Source organism: Apodemus sylvaticus, chromosome 3 (assembly GCF_947179515.1).
Source record: "Apodemus sylvaticus chromosome 3, mApoSyl1.1, whole genome shotgun sequence".
NCBI lineage: Eukaryota > Metazoa > Chordata > Mammalia > Rodentia > Muridae > Apodemus > Apodemus sylvaticus.
In genome coordinates this window covers 123,203,017-123,225,585 of record NC_067474.1, presented here as the reverse complement: position 1 = coordinate 123,225,585, position 22,569 = coordinate 123,203,017, and the positions used below count along the sequence as shown (strand labels likewise).

The 22,569-nt window shown below is 54.6% G+C and overlaps 1 protein-coding gene across 12 annotated transcripts in view; it reads right to left on the bottom strand.

Moving 5' to 3' along the window:
• Positions 1–19,969, bottom strand: part of Lrp8 (LDL receptor related protein 8) — a 73,177-nt gene extending 53,208 nt beyond the window's left edge. For 4 of the 12 annotated variants that reach the window (XM_052176929.1, XM_052176931.1, XM_052176927.1 and 1 more), the window contains exons 1-2: positions 19,651–19,969; positions 18,820–18,939 (exon numbers count right to left, since the gene is read on the bottom strand). In XM_052176929.1, coding sequence (XP_052032889.1) covers positions 18,820–18,939; positions 19,651–19,762 — 232 coding nt within the window. In that variant the 5' untranslated portion in view covers positions 19,763–19,969. The remainder of the gene's footprint in view (positions 1–18,819; positions 18,940–19,650) is intronic. The other 8 variants (XM_052176936.1, XM_052176932.1, XM_052176934.1 and 5 more) reach the window with 3 other exon arrangements.
• Between the last annotated feature and the right edge of the window lie 2,600 nt (positions 19,970–22,569).

Genomic DNA, 22,569 nt, shown 5'->3' with positions numbered 1-22,569 from the left:
TAACGAGCAACCTGTCGGTCATTACTTAGTTCTTACAACGGTCCTCAAGTTCAGAGAGAGACAAGATAGGCCTGGAGCACACAACGAATGAGCAGACTTCAGTAAGTCCAGAGAGGCCCAGTGCTCTCCTGCAGCTCAGGCGCCTCCTCTAAGGAACGAGAACACAGGAGCTGCAGTGGGAAATCTGAGTTGGATCCTGGTCAGTCTTGTGAAGTAAGAGTGGTACTCTTTCAGAAACCTCTTCGAGCCACCACAAAACTCTTAACAGCATAAAAGATGCGTAAGGCACAAATTGCTGGACAGGGCAGTAGCCTAGTGGAACAGGAAAAAAAAGATAAAAACTGCCACCGGGAGAGGAGAGCCTGGGCTCCAGTCCTGCCCCTCCATCTTGGCTCCGTGCTCCAACTGGCCCGGGTTTCTGCATCTGTCAAACACAGCACAAGGAATCCTGCCTCCTTCCCAATGCCAGTGTATACCTGCCAAACCTAGCTCCATCTTGCCTTCTGCCCAGACAGTCTGTGATCACCGCCTCTGCCAGGAAGGCTCAAGAGGCCGCTGGGCACACAGCCCAGCTGGGTTCCCGTTGCTCGAGATCCAGGCCTGGGCCGAGACCACACACAGGGAAGTATGTTGAAATGGACATATATGCAGGCCCTTGGGCATGGCACAGTGCACACACATGCAGATGAGCATGCATGCACCGAGACATGCTCAGCCACTTCCACACTCATGCGTGCCCCCACACCAAGCCACACTGCGCACACGATGCAGCACACAGGCTGCATACCCACACACGCACAGGTGGCTTCCTGTGAGGCTCACACACTGCAGAAAACTAGGCAGAGATTTGCCTGCCTCTCCTGTGACAGCCAGATGGTGGGATTCTCCCACTGGGCTACCATTTAATGCTCTAATTAATTAAAAAAAAAATCCTAGGCATCCAAGGCCTGGATTTGTTCCAAATGTCTCAGGCATGGCCCAGCCATAGGCCAAGAAGACAGCAGGGCTTAGGAGGTGGGGATACATTGTACCTACCTGAGGCCCCGCCCTCACCTTGGCACCGCAGGCACGGGCCATCTGCCCCTACAACTCAAGCTGGGGAAAGATTACACTGTAGCGTTCCTGGATTTTCACCTGGTCCTGGGGAGCTCTGTATCTGCTGGAGGGGGGACCGGAAGTAGGCCTCAGACTGCACCGCCACCTGAAATGTGTTTGCCAACACTGAGGTGGACCTACAGGCAGATGCAAAGCGGTCTTTGCTGAGTCCTACTGTGCGCAGCGCCTGCGTGCTTCCATGCGAGGACACTAGAGAATGGCTGTCTGCTGTGAGACAGGAGTGAGGCAGAGCTGAGGCGCTAGGCTGACAGGCTGCCAAGCTCCCTGCCCTGAGCTGAGGCAGTCAGCTGGAAGCAGTCAGCTGACCTGAGTCTTCCAGGGAGCCAACCCTTCACCCTCCACACACACACACACACACACGTGCGCGCCACCATTGCGCAGACCATGAGGATAGAGGACCGTACAGGCGAGGGGGACCTGAGCACCAGGTGCCCTCCAAGCCTTTCCCAGTGGGGCCTTTGCTTCTGAGGTTTGGGAAACTCACAGTAAATTTACCACCTCACTTATGAGTAATCTGCTGTCAGAGCTCTGCGTAAGCGCAGGGCTGAATAACAAGGCTTAATTAACATTAATGTTGTGACAGATCTCAACCTGAGTAGGGAAACCCCTCATATCCTGTACCCGAGCCCCTGCCCTCTCACGTGGGAGGTGAGAGGCTCAGCAGGGGTCTCAGGGATAGTGACAGACAAAATAAAGACTGTCTCTAACACAGGATTAGGGCGGGGGTTGGGGTCTTAAGGGGAGAGGGAGAGGGAGGGAGAGAGAGAGAGAGAGAGAGCAGTCCAGGATATCAGAAGCCCTGAATATCCATTTCCAATAGGGTTGGCTGTCCCACGGCCCTTGAGAGCCAGGCCCCAGGCTCCGAATCCTCCATCCCTTCATGTGACCTTAGCTGAGTTTCCCCGCCTTTTGGTGCCTCACAGAATAAGGCCACTAAGTAGCCACTGTCCACTGTGACCATAGTCCTCAGTCCTCTGAGGTGGGGACCACTATGGCCCTGTGCTGACAGGACACCCTGACCCTAAGAGGGAAGCTGACCCACCCTACTCTCATGCTGTGTGACTGTGGGAGAGTGGGTCACAGTATGGCGGACTGAAGCGCTGGGGCCGTTCCTTACACTCACTAAAAAGAGCACCTCCAAGAATCCAAAGTGCCAACGTTTGTGGGGGAAAGGTTAGGCCCTGGGGCTGTCCTGGGTTGGGCCTAGACCTGGCGACAGTGTTTGTGGAATGACTTGGTAAATGACACAGAAGGAAGATGGGTTAGTGGGCATTCCACTAGGGTGGCCCTGAGCCTGGTTTTCAGTCACTGAGGCTTAACTAAGCTGCCTCGGCAGCACCCAGAGTACTCAGCCAGTGTCAGTGTCGCTCTGGGAAGAGACAGCGGCAGCGGCGGCAGTCCCAGAACCAGCACATCCCCTGCTCAGGAGGCACACCATCTTCCATTCCCCTCAGCTGTCCAGGTCTCGAGGCAGGCACACCGTAATCTATCATTAATGATTCTCATTATTAATAATAATGAAGAAGCTGGAGAGACTGCTCAGCAGTTAAGAGCACTGGCCGCTATTCCAGAGGCCATGAGTTCAATTCCCAGCAACCACATGGAGGCTCACAACCATCGGTAACAGGATCTGATGCCCTCTTCTGGTGTGTCTGAAAATAGCTACAGTGTACTCATATGCATAAAATAAATGAATTTTTTAAATTACATATTAATGAGAAGATGCCTGTGCCCAAGAAAGAGAGAGGCCAGGGCCTTAGGCCTGCATACATCTTGGGTTACTTTAGGCAAACCACCTCAGTTTAAGGGCCTTGGGTTCCATCCCGAAGTGGACCACACATTGGCTTCAGAGACAGAAGGGGCCCTGGCCCTAGGTCCTCAATTCCAGATGTGAAACTACACAGCTGGAACTTGGTGCTAGAGACCTGCCTGGTAATGAGCCAGAGCACAGACAGAGTCTACCTCCAGAACATTATTAGGCCAGGGCCCCCCAACAAGCCCCAGCTCCAGGAGGCCCAGCCCTTACCTCCTTGCTGTGCACCAAGGAAATCACCCATTGCTTTCTACCTCACTGACCTCTGTGAAGGAAGAATAAAGGCAGGGTGCACTGACAAGGCACATGGGAGAACAGGCGCCACCCAACACACGCCGAGGGCTTAGTAGAGACCACAGCCAACAACACCCCGGGGGACCCAACCCTGCCAGGAGTCACAAAGAAACTGGGCAGACTCAGGCGAGTCTCCGTGTTCATAGAGATCCTCTGTGTCAGTCAGGAAGACCAGCCAGAGGCCCCGGTGGACCCCACGGAAGCCTGGGATGCCTGAGGCCTCAGGACAGACAGACAGACAGACAGACAGACCATTATGAGCACTCAGGACTGCATGACGAAGGAGCAAGGCTCTATCTTCATCCACCTACCCACCCACCCTGCTAACAAGCGTACCCCAGCCACTCTGTGCCCCCTGGGGGTTAGGAGAGAGCCATCTTGCTCGCTGAAACCACCCTAAAGAAACGAGACACACCAAAGGAGCAGATCAACGCCAGGTCAGGACTGTCCACTCTTGGAATGTGTCACGCAGGGCCCAGAAGAGAGGCAAGGGGAATGAAGGCAGCCTGGTAAAATCCAGACAGCACACCTAGGGATAGGCGATGGCCCAGAAGGTGTCCTGCTTGACCCCCGCCCCCCACTGTAATCCAAAGGCCTCCAGTCCCAGGCCCTTCCTTGACCACAGCTCAGTGCCAGTCCCTGGAGCCCCTACCCACCCCCGACACCCTGTGAAGACAGCAACATCTGTCCTTGGTAGGGAGGGGCAGGAGCACAGCCAACCAAGGCAGGTGGCGGGCTCACCCCTTGCCCACTCTCCTGCCCCACAACATGCACAAGTCTGTAACCCACCCCCAAGTTCCTGAGGAGGCCAGGCAGCCAGACCACCAGCTGCTTCCCCTCCCTACACAAACCATGGACACAAAGCACCCTCCCCCAGCTCAGCTCGCCTGTGGTGACAGCCTCTCTGCACTAGCTCTCCCCTCCCTCCATCTGTCATGAATCTGGGCAGACAAACTGTGAGAACCAAAGAGGAAGTAGCAATGCCGCGTGGTCCCCTCCCCCTCCCTGCCTTCCCAGTGCGCTCCCATCCCCTCTCAACCCTCCCGTGCATCCCCGTCATCTTCCATCTGTCTCTGGGGTCCCTACAGATGAGGACATTGCCAGAGTAGGTATGCAGAAAGGATCAGGACAGGCTACCCAGCAACACCCCTGACAGCCACCATGACCATAGCACGACCACCCTCTTGTCATCCCTTCTCCCTAGCCTGTCAAGAGATGCTGCTGAGATTGAGAGCTCAGTGTTCCCATCTGTATAATGGGTATCGTAATTTCTTACCACGACACCCCCCAAGGGCTATCATGAGCTTCAAGACCACACATGGAAAGGGGCTCTGTCCACTGTGAAGCTTCAAAGGAGACAGATGGCCTGTGTCTTTGTTTGGCGTTGCCTAGGGATTCAGTGCTGCCTTCCCCTGGGAGTCATGAGGCCACAGCAGGACTTGATGGATAAATGTCCTGCTGAATATTGATAGCAAGGAGATCGATCACAGGTGGACCCTTCAGGGCTACAGAGTCTCCCCTTAATTTTGAGAGGTGAGCAGGGTGAGGGTGAGGAAGCCAAATAGCCATTATATGCTGTGCTGGAGGCAGACTGTGTCCCAGTGCCTGGGAGTCCCGGACCTCTCTCCTCAGCACCCGGATGCCCAGCCATGCCTAACCTCCCACCAGGCTCTTCGCCTCTCTGGCCTCTCCAAAATGTGGAGCAGAGACCAGCATTTTTGTTGTCAAGTGAGCCATGCCCAACTGGCTCACCAAGCACCCGGGGGAACCCCTGCTGTAGGGCTCCGGGAGTGGGGAGCAGCGGCCAGGACTTGTGCATGCGGTGTGGCACCCGGGGGAACCCCTGCTGTAGGGCTCCGGGAGTGGGGAGCAGCGGCCAGGACTTGTGCGTGCGGGAGGCAGGTGCAGTGTTCAGGACTGAGGGCTTCCTGAGGTGTGAGACCTTCATTTTTAACCCCGAGACGGTTCTGAGCAGACCAGAATGGGTGAGTCATCTTGTGTGGGGGAGCACTTGGCAAAGATAAGCAATAGGCAAACATACATTTCCCTGGAAAAGCCTCCTGCGGGACCCACCCGTGAGAGTCCCTGTGGAGCGGAAGCCACAACATACAGGGGAGGTCACAGGTCCTCCACGCCTTCATGGTAGCAGAGGCTGAGGCTCCGAGGAGATGACACAGGAGCCGGTAACCCTGGGGTGGGGCCAATGGCGTATAACCAAACTCAGGGGCATTGGAGGGAGAAGCACAGGGCTCCGGTCTCCCTCACACGTCCCTGGGACTCTCTGCAGTCCCGTGCCCAGCCCCAAGTGCCAAGGAAGCAGACAGGCTCTGGGCATACGCAAGGCCCAGCGTCACCCTCCGCTTACCCTCATTCTCCCTCCCACCACAGGCATTCCCCTGCCCCTGCTCCCACGTGTCACATATATATTGTGAACCACAGATTATTATTAGGCCATCAGAAAGTGACAAGGACAGAAATGGAGAGAAACCTGTGAGGCGGGAAGTGTGTCAGAGGAGTACCCTGGGAACGGTGGGTTTACAGGTGAAGCAGGGATGGACCTCACAGGAGACAGGGAAGAGCTTTTCACTTGGAGATGGCTGGAGTATGGTCCTGGGGTTTGGGGCGGGATGGAGACCCGAGGCCACAGAGGAGGCAGGTGCATGGTAAGTTGCAACTGGCTCCATCTGAGGAGACTGCCATCTCTAAGGCAGGCAAGGAGAACAGCCTTGCCCCTTTCAGAGTGGCCCTGAAAAGCAGAGCTTAGACAGGAGGCAGAAGACCGAATTCAAGGGCAAACTATTACAGAGTCTGGGAGGGTGCATCAAGGGCGGGGCATGGACTGACAGGTGGCAGGCAGGGGGAAGGATTTGGGGGACCACAACAGATGAGGACGCAGGGGATAGAGATTTCCAGCTACAGCCCCTCGTGTACTGTACCACGGCTGTCACAGACCTCAACACTGGTGCCCAGGAAGATAAATTTTCTAAGGGATGTCACCTTTGCCTCCAGGCACAGCGCATCTGTCCTCGGGAAGTCAGTCACATTATGGGGGGCAGGCAGGCCAACATGTATGAGGATGGGCAGCCTGTGGGCTCCACACTGAGGTCAGAGAGCTGGAGACCTTTCAGCAGGATGAGCCTCCCTGCACTGGGGCAACGGCCAGGTGGGGAGGATCCAGAGTGGGTTTGGGGGAGGAGGGAGCAGCCTCTGTGAGCAGAGGCTCCCAAATCAGCTGAACCCAGAAGGCAGGCAGGCGGGACTGGCTGGAAACACTGAGAGAGTGGCGGGCAGTCAGCAAGTTTCCTGTCTCGGGAGACGCTGGACCCTACCCTGGCTGCTGAGAGATTCCTGTATGAGCTGCTTTACTACTCAACGGCCAAAACTTGTTCATGCGGTGCCTCGGGACTTTCATAGGGATATCTCTCTGAGGCCAGGCAGAGAGGCCTTCAGCAGTGCACAGAACAGCACAGTTTGGGCCTCTCCCTTCACCCCTCACCATTCTCAAAGACAGGATGCTGGGGTGGGCAGGGGACAGAGGATTGAGGTGAGGCAGCCCTTCAGCCCTGCCTGTCATACTCTGCATCACAGGCCAGTGTCCTCTTTGAAGGGACCAGTGTCCTTCCCTTCCTGGGCCCATCCAGAGGCAGGGCCAGACATGTAACCTCCTCCGCACGCACTCTGCAGGTCCCTGAGGCTCTGCGCTCATTTCTTAACACGGTTCCTGGAAGGACTCGCTCTAAACTGGGCCAGTAAGTTCCAGCCAGGGCCACAAGAATTCGGGGTACTAAAGAATCTTTCTGGGGCCTCCCTGGCTCCTCCCACCCCATTCAACAGTGGTACAGGAGGCAGTCTCTCAGAGATGGGTTGAAGACAGGTTTAAAGGGATGTCAAGGCTTCTCCCTGTTGTTTCTGCTGCTATAATGGATCCCACTGTCACCCAGAGGGAGTTCGTGATGGCTCCGCTCGTGATGGCTGGACTCCCCAGAGGGGTCAGGCAATTTGCCCAGAGTTGCTCAGAGACAAAGTGTGGAAGGTTGGACGTGGTCTCACTAGTGAGTTGAAGCCCTGAGAAGGGTTTTCACCTCTGGGCTCCCAATGGGCTGTGCACTAAGCTGAGATTGCTAGGCAGGCCTACTTAGGAGCTGGGGCTGCGGCTCAATTGCTGCCCACAGGGGCTCAAATACCGTCTATGAACCCTCCCCAGGGAGGGTCAAAGCTTCACCAGGGTCCTGCAGTTAAGTCACCACAAAGGGCAGCTTCCTGGGTCTGAGGGTCGGGCTGAGCTCCGAGGGTTGAGGAGCTTGCAAAAGGGTCTCCAGCAGCACCCAGGGTTCAGGCCTGGGTTTCTGGAGAGAGACCTCAGCACAGAACTTAGGGGCAGGAAAGACCCAGGCCAGCAAGAGAGAGGCAGAAAGAAAGTGCTGAGCGGAAACTCATGACTGCAGTCCACACGCGTGACCTCCAACCCTTGGTGTATACTCGTGGGACCACACTGTTTCTGGTGCTTTCCATGAGATAGGCATTACTTAATCCCTACACGGGACAGTCTGTGGTTCATGATCAAGGGACTTACCCAGGGCTGAGGCTGGGACTAGCTGACACTGTGCCAACCACGGTGGCACTAGTACCAGCTGGTTCAGCACCTACCAGGGATATACAGAGGTGAGGCTGGCCGCAGGAAGAGGCAGCCCTTTCACCAGCAGCCAATACAAAGTCTGCTCTGGCTACCTCACGGGCATTCAGAAGTCACCCCAGTAAACAGGCATAAAGAGCTCCAAGTGGAGATGGAGGAAATGGCTCAGTAGGAAGACACCTGCTGCGTCAGCACTGAGACCGACTAGAACCCAAAACCCATGTAAAACCCATGCTGGCCGTGGAAGCACAGCATGTGACCTGTAACCCCAGCACTGGGGCAGAAACAGACAGACCGGGGAGCTTCCTAGTCAGCCAGCCTAGGTGACAGTGAGTGTCGGGTCTCAAGGGAAAAAGAGCAACAGAAAAAGACAACCAATATTAACGTCTGGCCTCTGCATGAACACACACACGTGCACACACACCACATACACACCACATACCCACATACAACCAATATTAATGTCTGGCCTCTGCATGAACACACACACGTGCACACACACCACATACACACCACATACCCACATACAACCAATATTAATGTCTAGTTTCTGCATGAACACACATACACACACCACATACACACCACATACACATCACACACACACACAAACATACATACCATACTACACCACACTAACGTATACACTACATACACACCACATACATATATACACCCCATATATACATATCATACCACACCACACATACATATACACCATATATACACCACATACATATGCACACCCCACATACCACACATACATATACTTACCACACACCCACATACATACATACACACTACATATATCACATACATATCCACCCCCCTGCAAATACACCACATACACATACCACACACATAAACACCACATACACACACACACACACACACACACACACAAACATACATGCTGTTGACATGGTTTCCTCTGTGTGTACAGTTCAGACTTGTCCCCTCAGGGTTGGGCAGAGCTCCTAGGGTCCATAGGGTTGGCTCTCACAGCTCCCCGTGCTGTCACTGGATGTGAGGCCCCTGAAGCTCCTTGGAACCTCCATACTCAGGACCTGACCGTGGCAGACTCCAGCTCCTATGAATGCCCTGAATTTCAGGGGAAAAACAACAGAATCCTAGAGGATGTGCTGAGTTTAGCCTAGAGGTACCCTACTTCCAAAGAGTAGAGACCCCCCCCACCCCAAGAGGCCCATGTACCTGCCAAGGGGCCACTTGGCAAGATGGGCCTGCAGCCTGGCCCCAGCTGTGGATAACTACTACCTCAGGCTGCAGGGAGGAGCCAGATAGCACACTGCAGGCTGTGGCCCGGACTGCAGAGGCACAGAACGGGCTGGGAACAGATTGCGGACACCTCTCTAGTTACAAATAAATCCCAGCCACAACAGCCTGGAAGGGGCAGAGGGGCTTTTGACTGGTTTGGACCAATAGGGATAGGAGGAAGAGTGTCACTTTTGGTTTGTCCAGAATGGGCACTTCCCTCCTGGTTACATCGGCTCCCAAGCAGGCGTGAGCAAAAGAAGGGACTTTTTAAAATTAAAAAAAAATTTTTTTGGGATTTGGTTTTTTCGAGACAGGGTTTCTCTGTATAGCCCTGGCTGTCCTGGAACTCACTCTGTAGACCAGGCTGGCCTCGAACTCAGAAATCCGCCTGCCTCTGCCTCCCAGAGTGCTGGGATTACAGGCGTGCGCCACCACTGCCTGGCTTAAATTAAAATTTTTTATACACTATATTTTGATCATATTCTTTTCCCTTCCCTCGATCTCTCACAGATTCTCGCCACCTCCCTACTTACTCAACGTCATGCTCTTTCTATCTCTAAAACAGACAATAAAAACCCTGGACTTTAAGGGTGATGGGCAGCAGATGGTAGATCAAGGTCTAGGAAGTGGGCATGGAGGAGGCCTGGCTTGCCTGTCCTTGGATTCAGGTTATCAGGAAAGCCCACGCTGCCTCCAGCAACTCAGCCAGACAGCTTAACCCGGGCCTGGTGGGACCTTTCTGCCTCTCATCAGCTGTCACGTCCCTGATGTCCCCCTGGACCCACTGTGAACCAAGAGTGAGCCAGCTCCTGGGGCCCCCTAGAAGCTGCCCTGGGCAGCAAGCAGGGTTGGAGTGCGCTGAGGCACTACTGCAGCCTGGTCACCTCCTTCCCTCCGGGCAGCTGACCTCCATCTGTCTCTCGAGCTGCTCTCTCAGCAGCTGTCCTCTTGCTGCGCCCTTGGCGCAGAGGACAGCGGCCGGACATATGCAGGAATCATGTGCTCAGGAAGGGGCTGGGAATTTCATCCACTGGTCTTCACACCTCCATGCTGTGGCTGCTTCAGAACGGCTTGAGCGGTAGGCGAGCCTCGCTTGTTTGTTCTCTTCCCTCATCTTTCCCACGGTACTTTTCCAGCCCAACCAGAAACTTAAGCAAACGGAGGAGAAAGCGGCCAAAGAAGCACTTTGCAGCTGAGTCCTGGATCTCTCTACAGGCCCAGACCAATATCTCCCATCCCCAAGGCTTGCTCCAGCCCTGAGCTCAGACCCAGGCAGGAGTTGGTTGCTCAGAGGTCCCGGCAGTGTAGATAAAGTAAGGACCGATGAATGAAGGGAGAAATGAAGTTTAGATGGGGCAGCCACTTGTCCAAGTCACACGACCAGTTTGGGACAGAAACAATAATCACTGCACATCTAAGCAAGAGATGGTTTTACTAATGCATTGAAACAAATGAAGCAACAGTTTGGTTATATTGTGGGTTTTTTGGGGGTTTTTTTGTTTTTTTTTTGTTTTTTTTTTTGGTGGGTAAGTGTCCTTGGGCCAGAACACAGTTGTCCCTTATCTCTGCACTGTGTGACTCTGCTATGGCTACTTTGTCTGTGTCATGGAGCTGGTACAAGATGGCCCTGAGCTTAGGGTCCTTTGGGCTGGCTAGACACCAGGGCCATTAGGGTAGACAGGGGTATTCCGAAGACGTGGTCATCTTTTGTTGTTTGTCTCAGTACCATGTATTTTGCTTTGTTATTTTGTTGTTGTTGTTTTTTTTAGTTAGAGTCTAGCTATAAAGACCAAAGAATTTAGGCTCTGGCCTAAAATTCAAGATCCTTTTGCTTCAGCCTCCCAGGGGCCGGGGTTATACAGACATCTCTACCCACAAGAGACCATGTCACCACACTATGGGCCACCCTCGTACAGTGGTATAATCCAGTCCTTTAAAACAATATACATCTATGCTACTGGCATAGGACATTATATATGATATGAGAAAATTATCTGAACAACGGGACCTCGTTTTTGTTTCAGAAAATTACTTCCATGTAATCAGAGAAGGTTATTTCTGTAAGGAAAAATAAAAACGATTAAACAGAATCAACTGAAGTTGTGGTTGCAGAACTCCTAGTAACAGAAAGACCTGTGTGGCTCCTTAGCCTGAAATTCCTCTTCAGGCCAGTGGGGCCTCCTCACTGCCTTCATCTGAGTGTGAAGCAGCACTGAGTGTGCAGACAGGTGGCAGGAAACCAACAGAGTAATAGGGATGAAGTTCCTTGCAGAACCCTTGGGCCAGTGTCCGGGGTACTGCCAGGGGGTGGGGGACCACTCCCATGGCTTTGGTGGGTGCAGTTTCCCAGGAAGGCTTTTGTCTGTTTGTCCCACCATGTTCTAGAAGGCAGCATTTAGGGCTGGAGAGATGGCTCAGCAGTTAAGAGCATGTGTTACTCTTGCCAAGGACCCAGGTTTGATTCCCGGCACCCTCATGGTGGCTCACAGCCATCCATAACTCCAATTCCAAGAGATGTAACACCCTCTTCTTACCCCCACAGGCCCTAGGCACTCATGTGGCATATACATCTATGCGGGCAAAAAAAAATGATACACATAAAATTAATAAATCCATAAGGTTGTAGGTAAAGGCAGTGAGGGGACATGGGAACTGGATGGATGGTGCTGGATCACTCATCATCGGGATATTCAGGAGGCCTGATAGGATCCCAGAGTCTATACCCCTAAGGTGCCCAACCCTCCTAGCTGTGGGTCCTGGACTGACCAGAATGGTGATGGGAAGCAGAGTTGGTGCTGAGCAGAGATCCCCTATGGGAGCCTTCTCTGCTGGGCCTTTCCAGCTCCAGGATGGGTGACATAGCAGCTTGAAGCAGGAGGGAGAGCTTAGGGGGTGGTAATTAAAACAGCTGCAACCAGGGGTCCGTCCTGATGGTTGGCCAGGGCACCCCAAGGCTAGCGTTGCTCAGGAGGGAGCCAGCACACCCTAGGACAAGGACTGGCAGATGCCTAGAACACTTACAATGGGAGGCTGTGGCTCCCCTATGGCTCCGACACGAGGTCCTGACTGATGTGTGTGAATCGGTCTCTTCCTTCTGGCTGCAGCAGAGAGCACATTCAGGAAGTCATGGTCACAGAACAAATCACTTTACCATGCCTGCCAGACACCCTGAGAGGCCAGGCAGGGCCCAGACAGGACAGTATATGCCCGCAGTCCCCAATCCCAGAGCCCAAAGCTCTGGGATGTGGCAAGCATGTATCTGTCCCTTAGCCAGACACAGAAGAGAGGTGTGGCGGGTGGGTGTGCAAGAGTGGGACGGGGACGTCTGCTCTTCTTCCTCCGGTCCCCACTCTGCTTCAGAAAATGGGCCCTGACGGCACCAGAGGTCTGGAAGCCAGGAGGTAGAGCACAGGTGACACTGTGACAATGAGCTGACACTGCTTTCCAGGGCCAGGTCAGGTCCTCCATTCTCAATGGCATAGCTAACAAAGCCCATGATGCTAGGAGAGGGGCCTGCAATGGGACTCTATGGGATCTCCAGAGAATGTCCCTTCCAGTCCCGCTCCCCAGGCCACAATATTGTACCGTAGGGAGACAGGACTGGGCAACGTGTCCTTTGACCCCAAAAGGGTGGACAGAACTGAGAGAGAAGTTGATTTGTGTTTGTAATCATAGCACTCGGGTGGCTGAGGCAGGAAGATTACTGTGAATTCAAGATCAGCCTGGTCTCCCAGCACTTGGGAGGCAGAAGCAGGTGGATTTCTGAGTTCGAGGCCAGCCTGGTCTACAGAGTGAGTTCCAGGACAGCCAGGGCTATACAGAGAAACCCTGTCTAGGGAAAAAAAAAGAAACAAAGACAAAAACAAGATCAGCCTGGTCTACAGAGTGAGACCATGTCTCAAGAGGAATAAATATGGAAAGGGGGACTAGTAGGGGCAGGCGGGCGGGCGGGCGGGCGGGCGGGCGGGCGGGAGGAGAGGGAGCAGCTAAGGCAGTCATTTTACATGGCAAAGCTCCAGTCCAGAAGCACCAGGCCATATGCAGCACAGGAGCCATTTCTCTCTAAGCCTCAGTTCCCTCTTTAAAATGGAAATAGGAATTAAACAGAGATAAGAAGTACTGAAGAAAATAAGTTGCTCAACAGCCTGCAGGCCAGTAGCCAGTCCCTGTTAGCAGAGATCTCCAGAGGAAGGTATCTATTCCAGTGTCCCTGGTGCTAAGCACAGGCTAGCAGTGCTTGCCCTGTGAGAAAGAACCTGAGACTAAAAAGAGGACAGGGTAAGGAAAGGCACCCTGGGAGAGAGGCACCTACACCTTCAGAGACCCAGCTGGGGCCCAGCCACCTTCCTGGAACAATGAGGTCCTTGGGGACAGGACCATTCACCCTGGGCCAGGAGGATGCCACCTGACTATACCCTGAAGGGGTGCTTGTTCCACCAGCCCTCTGGGTCCCGCTCTTCCTCTGTCCCTGAGGTCCCTCGGATCCACCTGCTACCTCATTCCCCAAGGAGGAAAGCTGTCAGTCAGTCAGGCAGGCAGCAGCAGCGCAGAAGGGGAGGAAGAAGCCACACAACCATGAGCCAGTTGCAGCCTCGGAAACTGAGGGGACTCTGACCCAGGAGGGGCCATGGAACGCCCAGGGAGAGCCTTCAGCACTCTCAGGGCCAGCTGGAACAATCCAGCAGCACAGGCAGCAAGGCAAGCTCGGGGCCTGTTGGCAGTGCCACGGACCACGGTAAACAGGCACAGTTAGAAGGAGAAAAGGAGGAGGCTGCCCACCAGGACCTGCCCTTCCCAGCCCCAGACTACTTTTATAGACCAGCCACATCTGTTAGATTCATTTCTTCCCCAGTCCCTCCCTGGATACGTTTTGCACCTCTAGGTCATCTTGGAGCCACCTCCATTGTGTCTGTACCATCATGCTCTGCCTGAAGCCACACACACACACACACACACCACCCACACCACACACACCCCTGCCTGAAGCCACACCCCCTGCTGGAGCCACACCTCCTGCTAGAGCCACACCCCCTGCTGGAGCCACACCTCCTGCTAAAGCCACATCCCCTGCTGGAGCCACACCCCCTGCTGGAGCCACACCTCCTGCTGGAGCCTTCAGAAACTCTTGTCACAGAGAAGGGTTTGGGTGCCTGCTGTAGTAACAACCTTAGAGATATTCACTGGGTTTCGCCCACCATGCTACCCCCTGCCACCCATCAACTGTCTCCTGCTCACTCACCGGGCACATTAACCACACATCTCTGGGAAGGAGGAACTATTGTCACCGGGGCCATTCAGCCAAGGGGGGCTCAGCTGGTGTTAACTGATCCAGGGCTGCACAGAGTTGGGATTTCAGTATTCCCAAAGCCCCTTATCTCAACCTGAGAGAAGAGTGACACCTTCTTCAAGGAGAAACTCCTTGTCTAAGTCTCAGACAGTGGTTCTCAACCTTCCTAATGCTGCAACCCTCTAATAGAGTTCCTATTATTATTATTATGATGATGATTATTATATTAATGATATTTTAAGATTATGTTATTGCTGCTTCATAACTGCAATTTTGCTACTGTTATGAATCATAATGTAAATATCTGTTATTCAGAATATCTGATATGTGATCCCACCAATGGGGTCATGACCCACAGGTTGAGAAACACTGGAAAAGCAAGGAAACCTGGGTGGCAACAGTGTCCTGGGAAGGCAGACAGCACGCACAAAGGCCTGGAGGTGAGAAGCGGAAAGCAGGGGACGGAGCTGCAGCGGTGGCCAGGCTCAGAGGAAGACACAGGAAAAGGCTGGAGGGCAGTGGGCACAGGCCCCGAACAAGGAACAAACAGGTCACGGTACCAACTCCATCCTCAGGGTGCGGAGGTGGCAGAACAGCTTTGTCAGACCAGAAAACCAAGGTCCAGAGAAGAACAGCTCTCTGTCAATGATGCCATCTATCCAAAGGGGAAATAACCTGGGGCCTGGCGTCTTGGTTAACTGCACCCCACAGCCAAAATGTGTGCTACATCACAAGCCAGGACCTGTAGCCAAACTGTCATCACTCATAAGGCCACCACCAGGCAAGCTCTGGAATCCCTGTGGCCCAGCCAGAACCAACTAGTGGGTCTAAAGCCTGGGAGGCCGGGCGATCGCAGCTCTTCACCGAGTAGGATGGATGGATGGTAGCAGATAGCTAAAGCAAGGGAAAAGCAGGCGAACACAGAAAGGGCGCGTCCTGATCCGATCTCCCACAAAGCAGCCCAGTGTCCCAGGAGCTGGGGCCGTCTCGAGAAGGGCAGAAGAGCTTCATGCATCTCAGGATGAGAAATGGAGGCCTGGGGGGACCTGTGCAGGTCCTGTGGTTACGTGCTTGAATGCACATTGAATTTACTTAAACACCCCGTTCCTTATCCCTCTGAGCTTCCACAAGGTGGAGATGGCTCAAGTCTCTCAGTCTCAACCATCCTATAGACCGAGGAGCACCAGCAGAGGCGCATGGCCTGGGCTAGCTGCCTGGCGCTCCCCAGTGCTCGACAAGTAATGAATAGGTGCTGTGTTTGATGGTCTAGGAGCAAAGGCCTGGCCGGAGACCAGAATCCCCACCTCTGCTCCCAGACACCAGGAAGCAACAGGAAACCCAGGCCGACATGAGCCCGCAGGCTGGAGTCCCACCCAACTTCCCCTGCCTGGAGCCCTAGGGCGTCAGACCCTTCCTCCGCTTTGAAGGCACACTGGGAACTGAAGCCCCAGTAAGCTTCCCTTCCCTAGCCCGCCAGCCGTGGGCCAAGAGCCTTCCCTGAAGATAAGGATCAAGACTTAGAAGACCTCAGTGTGAGTTTCAGGTCCAAGGACAAGCTGTATGACTTGAGAGTCCGGTTACCTCTGAGCAATGGTGGTGACCTCTGTAGTATGGGGTCTGTCCCACCTTTGTATTTGTTGAGACAGGGTCTCGCTACATAGTATTAACTGGACGGGAACTCACTGTGTAGACCAGGCTGGCCTCAAACTCAAAAGAAATCCTCTTATCACTGGCCTCCCAACTGCTGGGATTAAAGGCACGCACCACCATGACCCACCAGTGTCCCTTATTTTCAGATGACAAGCCTCGAGTGACTCTTCTAGAGATGAGCTCCGCAGTAGCCTTCTATAGGAAGCCGGTCTCAGCCTCCTCAATGCACAAGCTCCCTCCTTCCCTTCGGCCCCCTGGGTACTTAGGCTGCATCAGAAGCTTGGACTCACTGTGCCTACACTGAACACTTTTACAAATTACAGCTCTGCCCCCACTCTATTTTGCAGCCTAGGGGCAAAGAGAGGCAGAGCAACCAGGCCCCTGTGGGCAGAGCAACCAGGCCCCTGTGGGCAGAGTAACCAGGCCCCTGTGGGCAGAGCAGACAGTGAAGTATCGGGGTGGAGTGAGTCTGGGCATGCGGCCTGGAACGGTGTATCTATCCCCTTGTATGTACGTGTCTGTGTGTCCACAGAGGTCACAAGAGGGCATCAAATCAGATCTGGAGCTGGAGTTACAGGAAGTTGTGAGATGCTGGGCATGGGTGCAGATGCTTGGAGCTGAACTCTGGTCCTCTGCAAGAGCACTTCAGTATTTTAACTGCTGCCAGTCCCATGCGACTTCTTATGCTCTAATGTAGAATGGGGACAGAGAGACGGGCATGCTGGTGGGCACCTGGGAAGCAAGCTCAGTAGAGTCAAGCCGTGTGCCACAACATCCTTTCTTCTCCACACCATTGGCACCATGGACCCCTGCCCACTAACTGCCTAGACCTTGCCTTACCCATTTCAAACCAAAGCAGCTGCCACCCTTGTCAGCCATGCCTACATTATACACCTTCATACGTGACGACTAGCAGGCACCCCTGTCCACCCCACACTCCCTACTACATCAGTTCATGCTTGAGCTAACAGGCGGGCAGAGATCTTGACCAGGTTCTGCCATCCATCCTGCCTAAAAAACCCCATCTATCTTTACCTATAAAATGACAAGGAAAACGTCACAACCACACTCACAAGACTAGTGTCTTAAAGAGCCAAGGGGAGAGATACAAAGATTCTATTTCTGCTCCCTGTCCTGTGTGTGTGCCCCTCTAAGAAAACCAGAACAAGTCCCAGGCATGAGATTCCCTCTGATATTTTACCCAGCCACAGCCATAGCAGAGAATAAGGATTTGGCTAAGAACTCTGGTGTAGGATGCTTAAGTTCAGGCCTCCACTTGGCAACTCAGTAGCCACAGAGCAGGTAACTCAACCCCGGAGCCTGTTTTCATCTGTAACATAAACCACTGTGAAGACTGTTAGCTCTCCACAGGCTGCAGTTACAGCTCAAATGGGAAACTGAGGCAGTCAGGCTCTGTATGTCCAAAAGCCTGCTCTAGTCTAGTCCAGAGTGAACTGCCAGGCTGACTGGCGGACAGTCAGAAGAATCTGCCCGCCTGCAAGCTGGACCAGTAAGATGGCTGGGCGGGTGAAGGCATCACAGTTAGGCTGGAGGACACTGAGTTTGAAGCAGAGACCCAACAAAGTAGGAGGGTATTGACTCCCACAAGTTTTTACTCTTATCTTCACATACATGCTTTACACATGTACCCCACCCCCAAAAATGTTAAGCCAGGAAGCCTCAAGGACTTAACAGACTGCTTCCGAGTCTTGCTCAGCCTACTGTTACCGAATGCTGGGTGTGTGCCCACCTGGTGCTCTCCCAATCTGACGCTATGATCCCACACTGCAGGGCTGGCCTGATCCTGTATACCCAACATGGGCCGGCAGGCAGATAGCAGGCCTCTATAACGACAACGGAAAGGCCTCCTAACTAGCTGTGCCTAGAAGAGTGTGGGTTCTTGGTACCAGGAACTACAATCCTTTCACAGCAGAGAATGCCTGCTGACTCCGTTGCCGCTGGGCCCCAAAGCCACCTGAATACCCGCCCGCACAAGGGGAACTTCCATCAGTTGCTCAGGGTGTACAAAGGCCACGCTCAGCAAAGGCACTGGGGCTGGCATTTGCCCTGCCTTCTCTCCCTTGCTCCGGTGGCTTCCAGGAAACACACTCTTCCTCCTGAGCCCCTCCTTGCTGTTGGCCCCATGACTCACACCCAGGCTGGGGTGGCAGGAGGAAAACGCTCTCTTAAGGGTGACTCGACAGAAAGGCAGCGGGCTGTGACCAGGACCTGAGCCTACCACGCGGAGGATGCGCGAGGGGGTGCGGCCGGGGCGGACCAGGGCAGGGCCTAGAGCCCTTTACAGCACACCGCCAGCCCCACGATTGGCCGCTCCGGCCACAGGCCTATGGGGTGGTCCTTGCGCAGCCAATCAGTGGCCCCGGGGAGCCCATTCATTCATAAAACCAAGCAGGGAAAGATCCCCCTCGCGGCCCGAGCTGCGTGGAACTTTGAAGTGCGCGCACACAGTGGGGTCTAGATTGGGGATCCGATCCACAGAGCTTAGAGGTGTGCAGGGGCTGTCGCGTCCCCACCCACAGTCTCGGGTAGTAGCTCCAGCAAGCCGCGCTGGGCTCCACCCTAAGCAGGACACGCCTGCCATCCGGCTCCCGCCGACAGCTAAGAGCCACCCAGCCCAGAACAAGGCCGCCTGCCTGGGGCAGGTGGCCCCATGATGGATGCAGCCACGTGCGCAGCGAGCGGAGCATAGAGCCCCCCACGGTTCCCCCTCCCGTGGTCGCCGCGACTCACGGCAGTCGTCCTCGTCGCTGTTGTCCGAGCAGTCGTTGTCCTCATCGCATCTCCACACCGAGGGAATGCAGCGCTCGTTCCGACACCGAAACTGGTCCTCTTCACATTCCTTGACCAGCCCTGCGGGGGTTGGGGGTTGTGAGCTGGGTCACTGCCCAGGAGCCCGCTCCCCACCGTTCAGCCCTGGCTGCCGAGAAGTCCAGCGGGTATAGGAAAGGGGGAGAAATCGGTGAGCTCCAGAGCTCCAAGCACCTTAATTTCGAGAGAGGACAGGATGCCACGGGTCCTCCACTGCAGGACCGACTGATGGCACAGCGAGACCCGACACATGCTTAACGAGCCCGTGGCTATACTCCGCCTTCAGACACACTTACCCTCACACAACGGACAAGTCAGGTCCACACAAACCTAGCCTGCGGGAAGCCCCGCACACTGGCGACGCACACACCGGGCGCAGGGGCTCAGTCCCTTCGCAACCTGTCACTCTCCTCGGCCCGCAGGGGTCCCCCGGAAACGCATTGTCAGAAAAGATAACGCTTCTCTCATCGTCGCTATGGAGCGCGAGTGTCAAATTAAACCAAACCCCAGACCCTTAACGACTACCCCCCGCAAAGTTCACGGGCCAGGGATGGCGGCGCCCATCCCCCAAGAGGATGCCCGGAGCCAGGGTAGAGCTTCTGTAACCAGAACCGTGGGAGGGGGGCATGGCAAATCCAGGAAGCTGGGGTCCCCGGAGCCTCTCTCGCGGGGCCTCTCCGCACAGCACCCCCTCCCCCCGGCCGCGCTTTGTTGGCGGCGGCTCCGAGCCGACCCGGGAAGCGCCGTACGCACCTTGGCCGCCGGGCAGCGGATCCGCTGCAGAGAGATGCTGAAACTGAAGCAGCAGCAGCAGCAGCAGCAGCAGCGCCAGCGGCCGGAGCGCGCCCCGCTCTGGGCGGCCCATGACGGGCCCGGGGCTCCGGCCGCCGCGCCCCGAGACCCCCGCGCCGCCGCCGCGCCTCAGCCCGCCAAGTCCTTGTCGCGGCGCCGGGGTTGCCGCTGCCGCCTCCGCCACCACCACCGCTGCCGCCCGCCCCGGCTCCCCGGCTGCATTTCAAGCAGGTTCGGTGACGCTCGGCGGCGGGGCGGGCTCAGGCTGGGCGCGCGGCCCCGGCCCTGGGCGGCCGCCGCCGGCGCGCGCGCTCCCTCCCGCCACCGCCTCCGCCCCACGCTCCTCCCGCCGCCGCCTCTTCTCCTCCCCCGCCTGTCCTTGTCCCCTCCTCTCTCGGTCCGAGCCCCAAGACCCTGCTCTGTGTGCGTGCAGGTGCTGGGAGCTGTAGACACAAGGGCGAGCCCGGCTAGGCTCTGGCCTCCCTGGTTTCCCCGCGGAGGTGGCAAGCGGGAGAGAAGGAGGCGTATGGTGGAGAGCCGGGTTTGGGAGAAGGAGATGTTCAGACGCACAGGCCGGTGCAGCGAACGCGCAGAGCGCGGGAAGGCTGAAAGCATTGCCAGGGAGAAGCTAGGGGTCGGGCAAGATCTGTCATAGCTTCAGATTAAACGAGTCGCTTTCTGCGACCGTGTGCATCTGTGATTATTATACACTGTGTGATCCTGAGAGAGGTGAAGGTCTGACGCACAGATTGTTATCCATATTCATCCTTCTCTGTTGGCCCCGCAGAGGAGCAGATTAAGGGTCCAGACGGCATGGCAAGGTAATCCTTGCTGCAGAGAAGGGCAGGGGCGGTGGAGGCCCAGATGTTTCATCCTTGCCGCCAGAGGCCGCACATAAAGTGTCTCTGTTTGGGCCCCACTAGCCTGTGCACAAAGAAGGCCCCTCCTCTAGCAGTACAACCCCCACCTCCCCTACTCTACCATGTCAGAAGGGCAACGCTTAGACTAGATTTCAGCCACCTGCCGGTGAGCCTGGCCCACAATCTCGTCAGAGAGTGAGACTCTTGGGCACTGGTTGTAAACCAGGCCCACTGAGGGTGCTAAGGTCCAGTGTTAAATAAGAAAGAAAGAAAGAAAGAAAGAAAGAAAGAAAGAAAGAAAGAAAGAAAGAAAGAAAGAAAGAAAGAAAGAAAGAAAGAAAGAAAGAAAGAAAGAAAGAAAGAAAGAAAGGAGGGAAGGAAGGAAGGAAGGAAGGAAGGAAGGAAAGAAGAAAGAGAAAGAAAGAAAAGAAGGAAGGAAGGAAGGGAAGAGGAAGAGAGAGAAGAGAAGCAAAGAGAAGAGAAGAGAAAAAGGAAAAGAACGGAAGTGTGAGAGATGTGATTCCCATACCAAGTGTGATGGGAGCATAGCCCCGCTGGGTCAGCAGCCTTCTCAGTCTAACGTCTTCCCCCCAAAGGTTAGCCCACGACAATGGCTATGTCCACCACAGACCTTGGGAGACCACAAGTGCACCATCCCTTGGTCACATTAAGGTCCCATGCTGGGTCTGGAAGTCCTGGCCACAGTGAGGTTCCTAGGGAGGAGAAGACAAACCATCAACAGAAGAAAATGTAACAAAAACTTGTGCAGCGTGTGCTGTGTGTGGTGAGGGCTCAAGGCTGCAGCATCATAATTTCGGTGCTTCCCGAACCTCCCGAAGTTACAAATTAGTTAGAAAAGAGAAATACAGAAGCAAAAAAGAGTTCTATCAGATCATCATAATTTTTTGATGAGAAAATAACCGATATGAGGGCACGGAGGTAATTTAGAGAGGTGATCACCTCAGAGGAGGTGACATTTCACTGACAGCGAGGAACCCAGCCACTCAATGGGTCAATCGCAAGGCTGTTCTTGGCAGAGGGAAGAGTGATGGAGACGCATCTCATGGTCGTCAACTAGTGCTTCCGGGGACGCGCTGGGGAGTCTGCAAGGCCCAACCACAGGATGGCTTTGTGAGCCACAGCAAGGAGTTTGGATTTTGTCCCAAGCACAATAACACCCACTGTGTGACACCCTCAAAGGTTAGGATGGAAGCCCTCCCACAACCCAGATTCACCCATCCAACCTCACATGGCTTCTGCTCTGAACTCCTGGGAAACTCGGTCCCATTATCAGGCCTCAGGGAGGCTGAGAAACTGGGGAGTCTTGGTGGTTCCTTCTGTGCTAAGATTTTTTTGCGTGGAGTAAAGTTTAGGATATAGCTCAAAGGGATGAGAACACTGGCCTTTGGGCCTGGGCTTCTCCTTCCTTCCCTGATTATATGAACATGGTCACCTCCACTTCCTTGGTTCAGGTTCTCCGTATAAAAGATGGCATGGGGGAGGGAGGGTCGCAGTGCTTACTACGCAGACTGAGGTAAGGTTTAGATTACATGTGGTGATGTGATGCCTAATAAATATTAGTTACTGTTACTATAATTCAAAACACACTCCTCAAAAACCTCTGATAGTCCCAAACCTCAAAAAATACAAATTGCCCAGCCTGGGTATATAGGTCAGTGGACACAGGCCTAGAATTCGAGCTACTTGGGGGACTACAGTAGAAGGAACACAAGTTCAAGGCCTGTCTGTGGTACAGAGAGTTCAAAACCAGTCTGGGAGGCCTCCACAGCAGGCTCTGGAGTCACCAGAGGCCCACTGGCCTGCCCCGCACACAGGCCTGCCCCGCATATGGGCCTGCTCCTCACCTATCCCTGAGAGCTGAGTTTCAGATCTCTTCCCACTTGTACCCTCTGTGTGAAACATTCACCTAGTCTGGTGTCTGTTCATCCTTGGGCTTCTGCTCACATAGCTTCTAGTCTCTCTACAGAAACTTCTGTACAAGTTTCCCATGGCCCTGTGG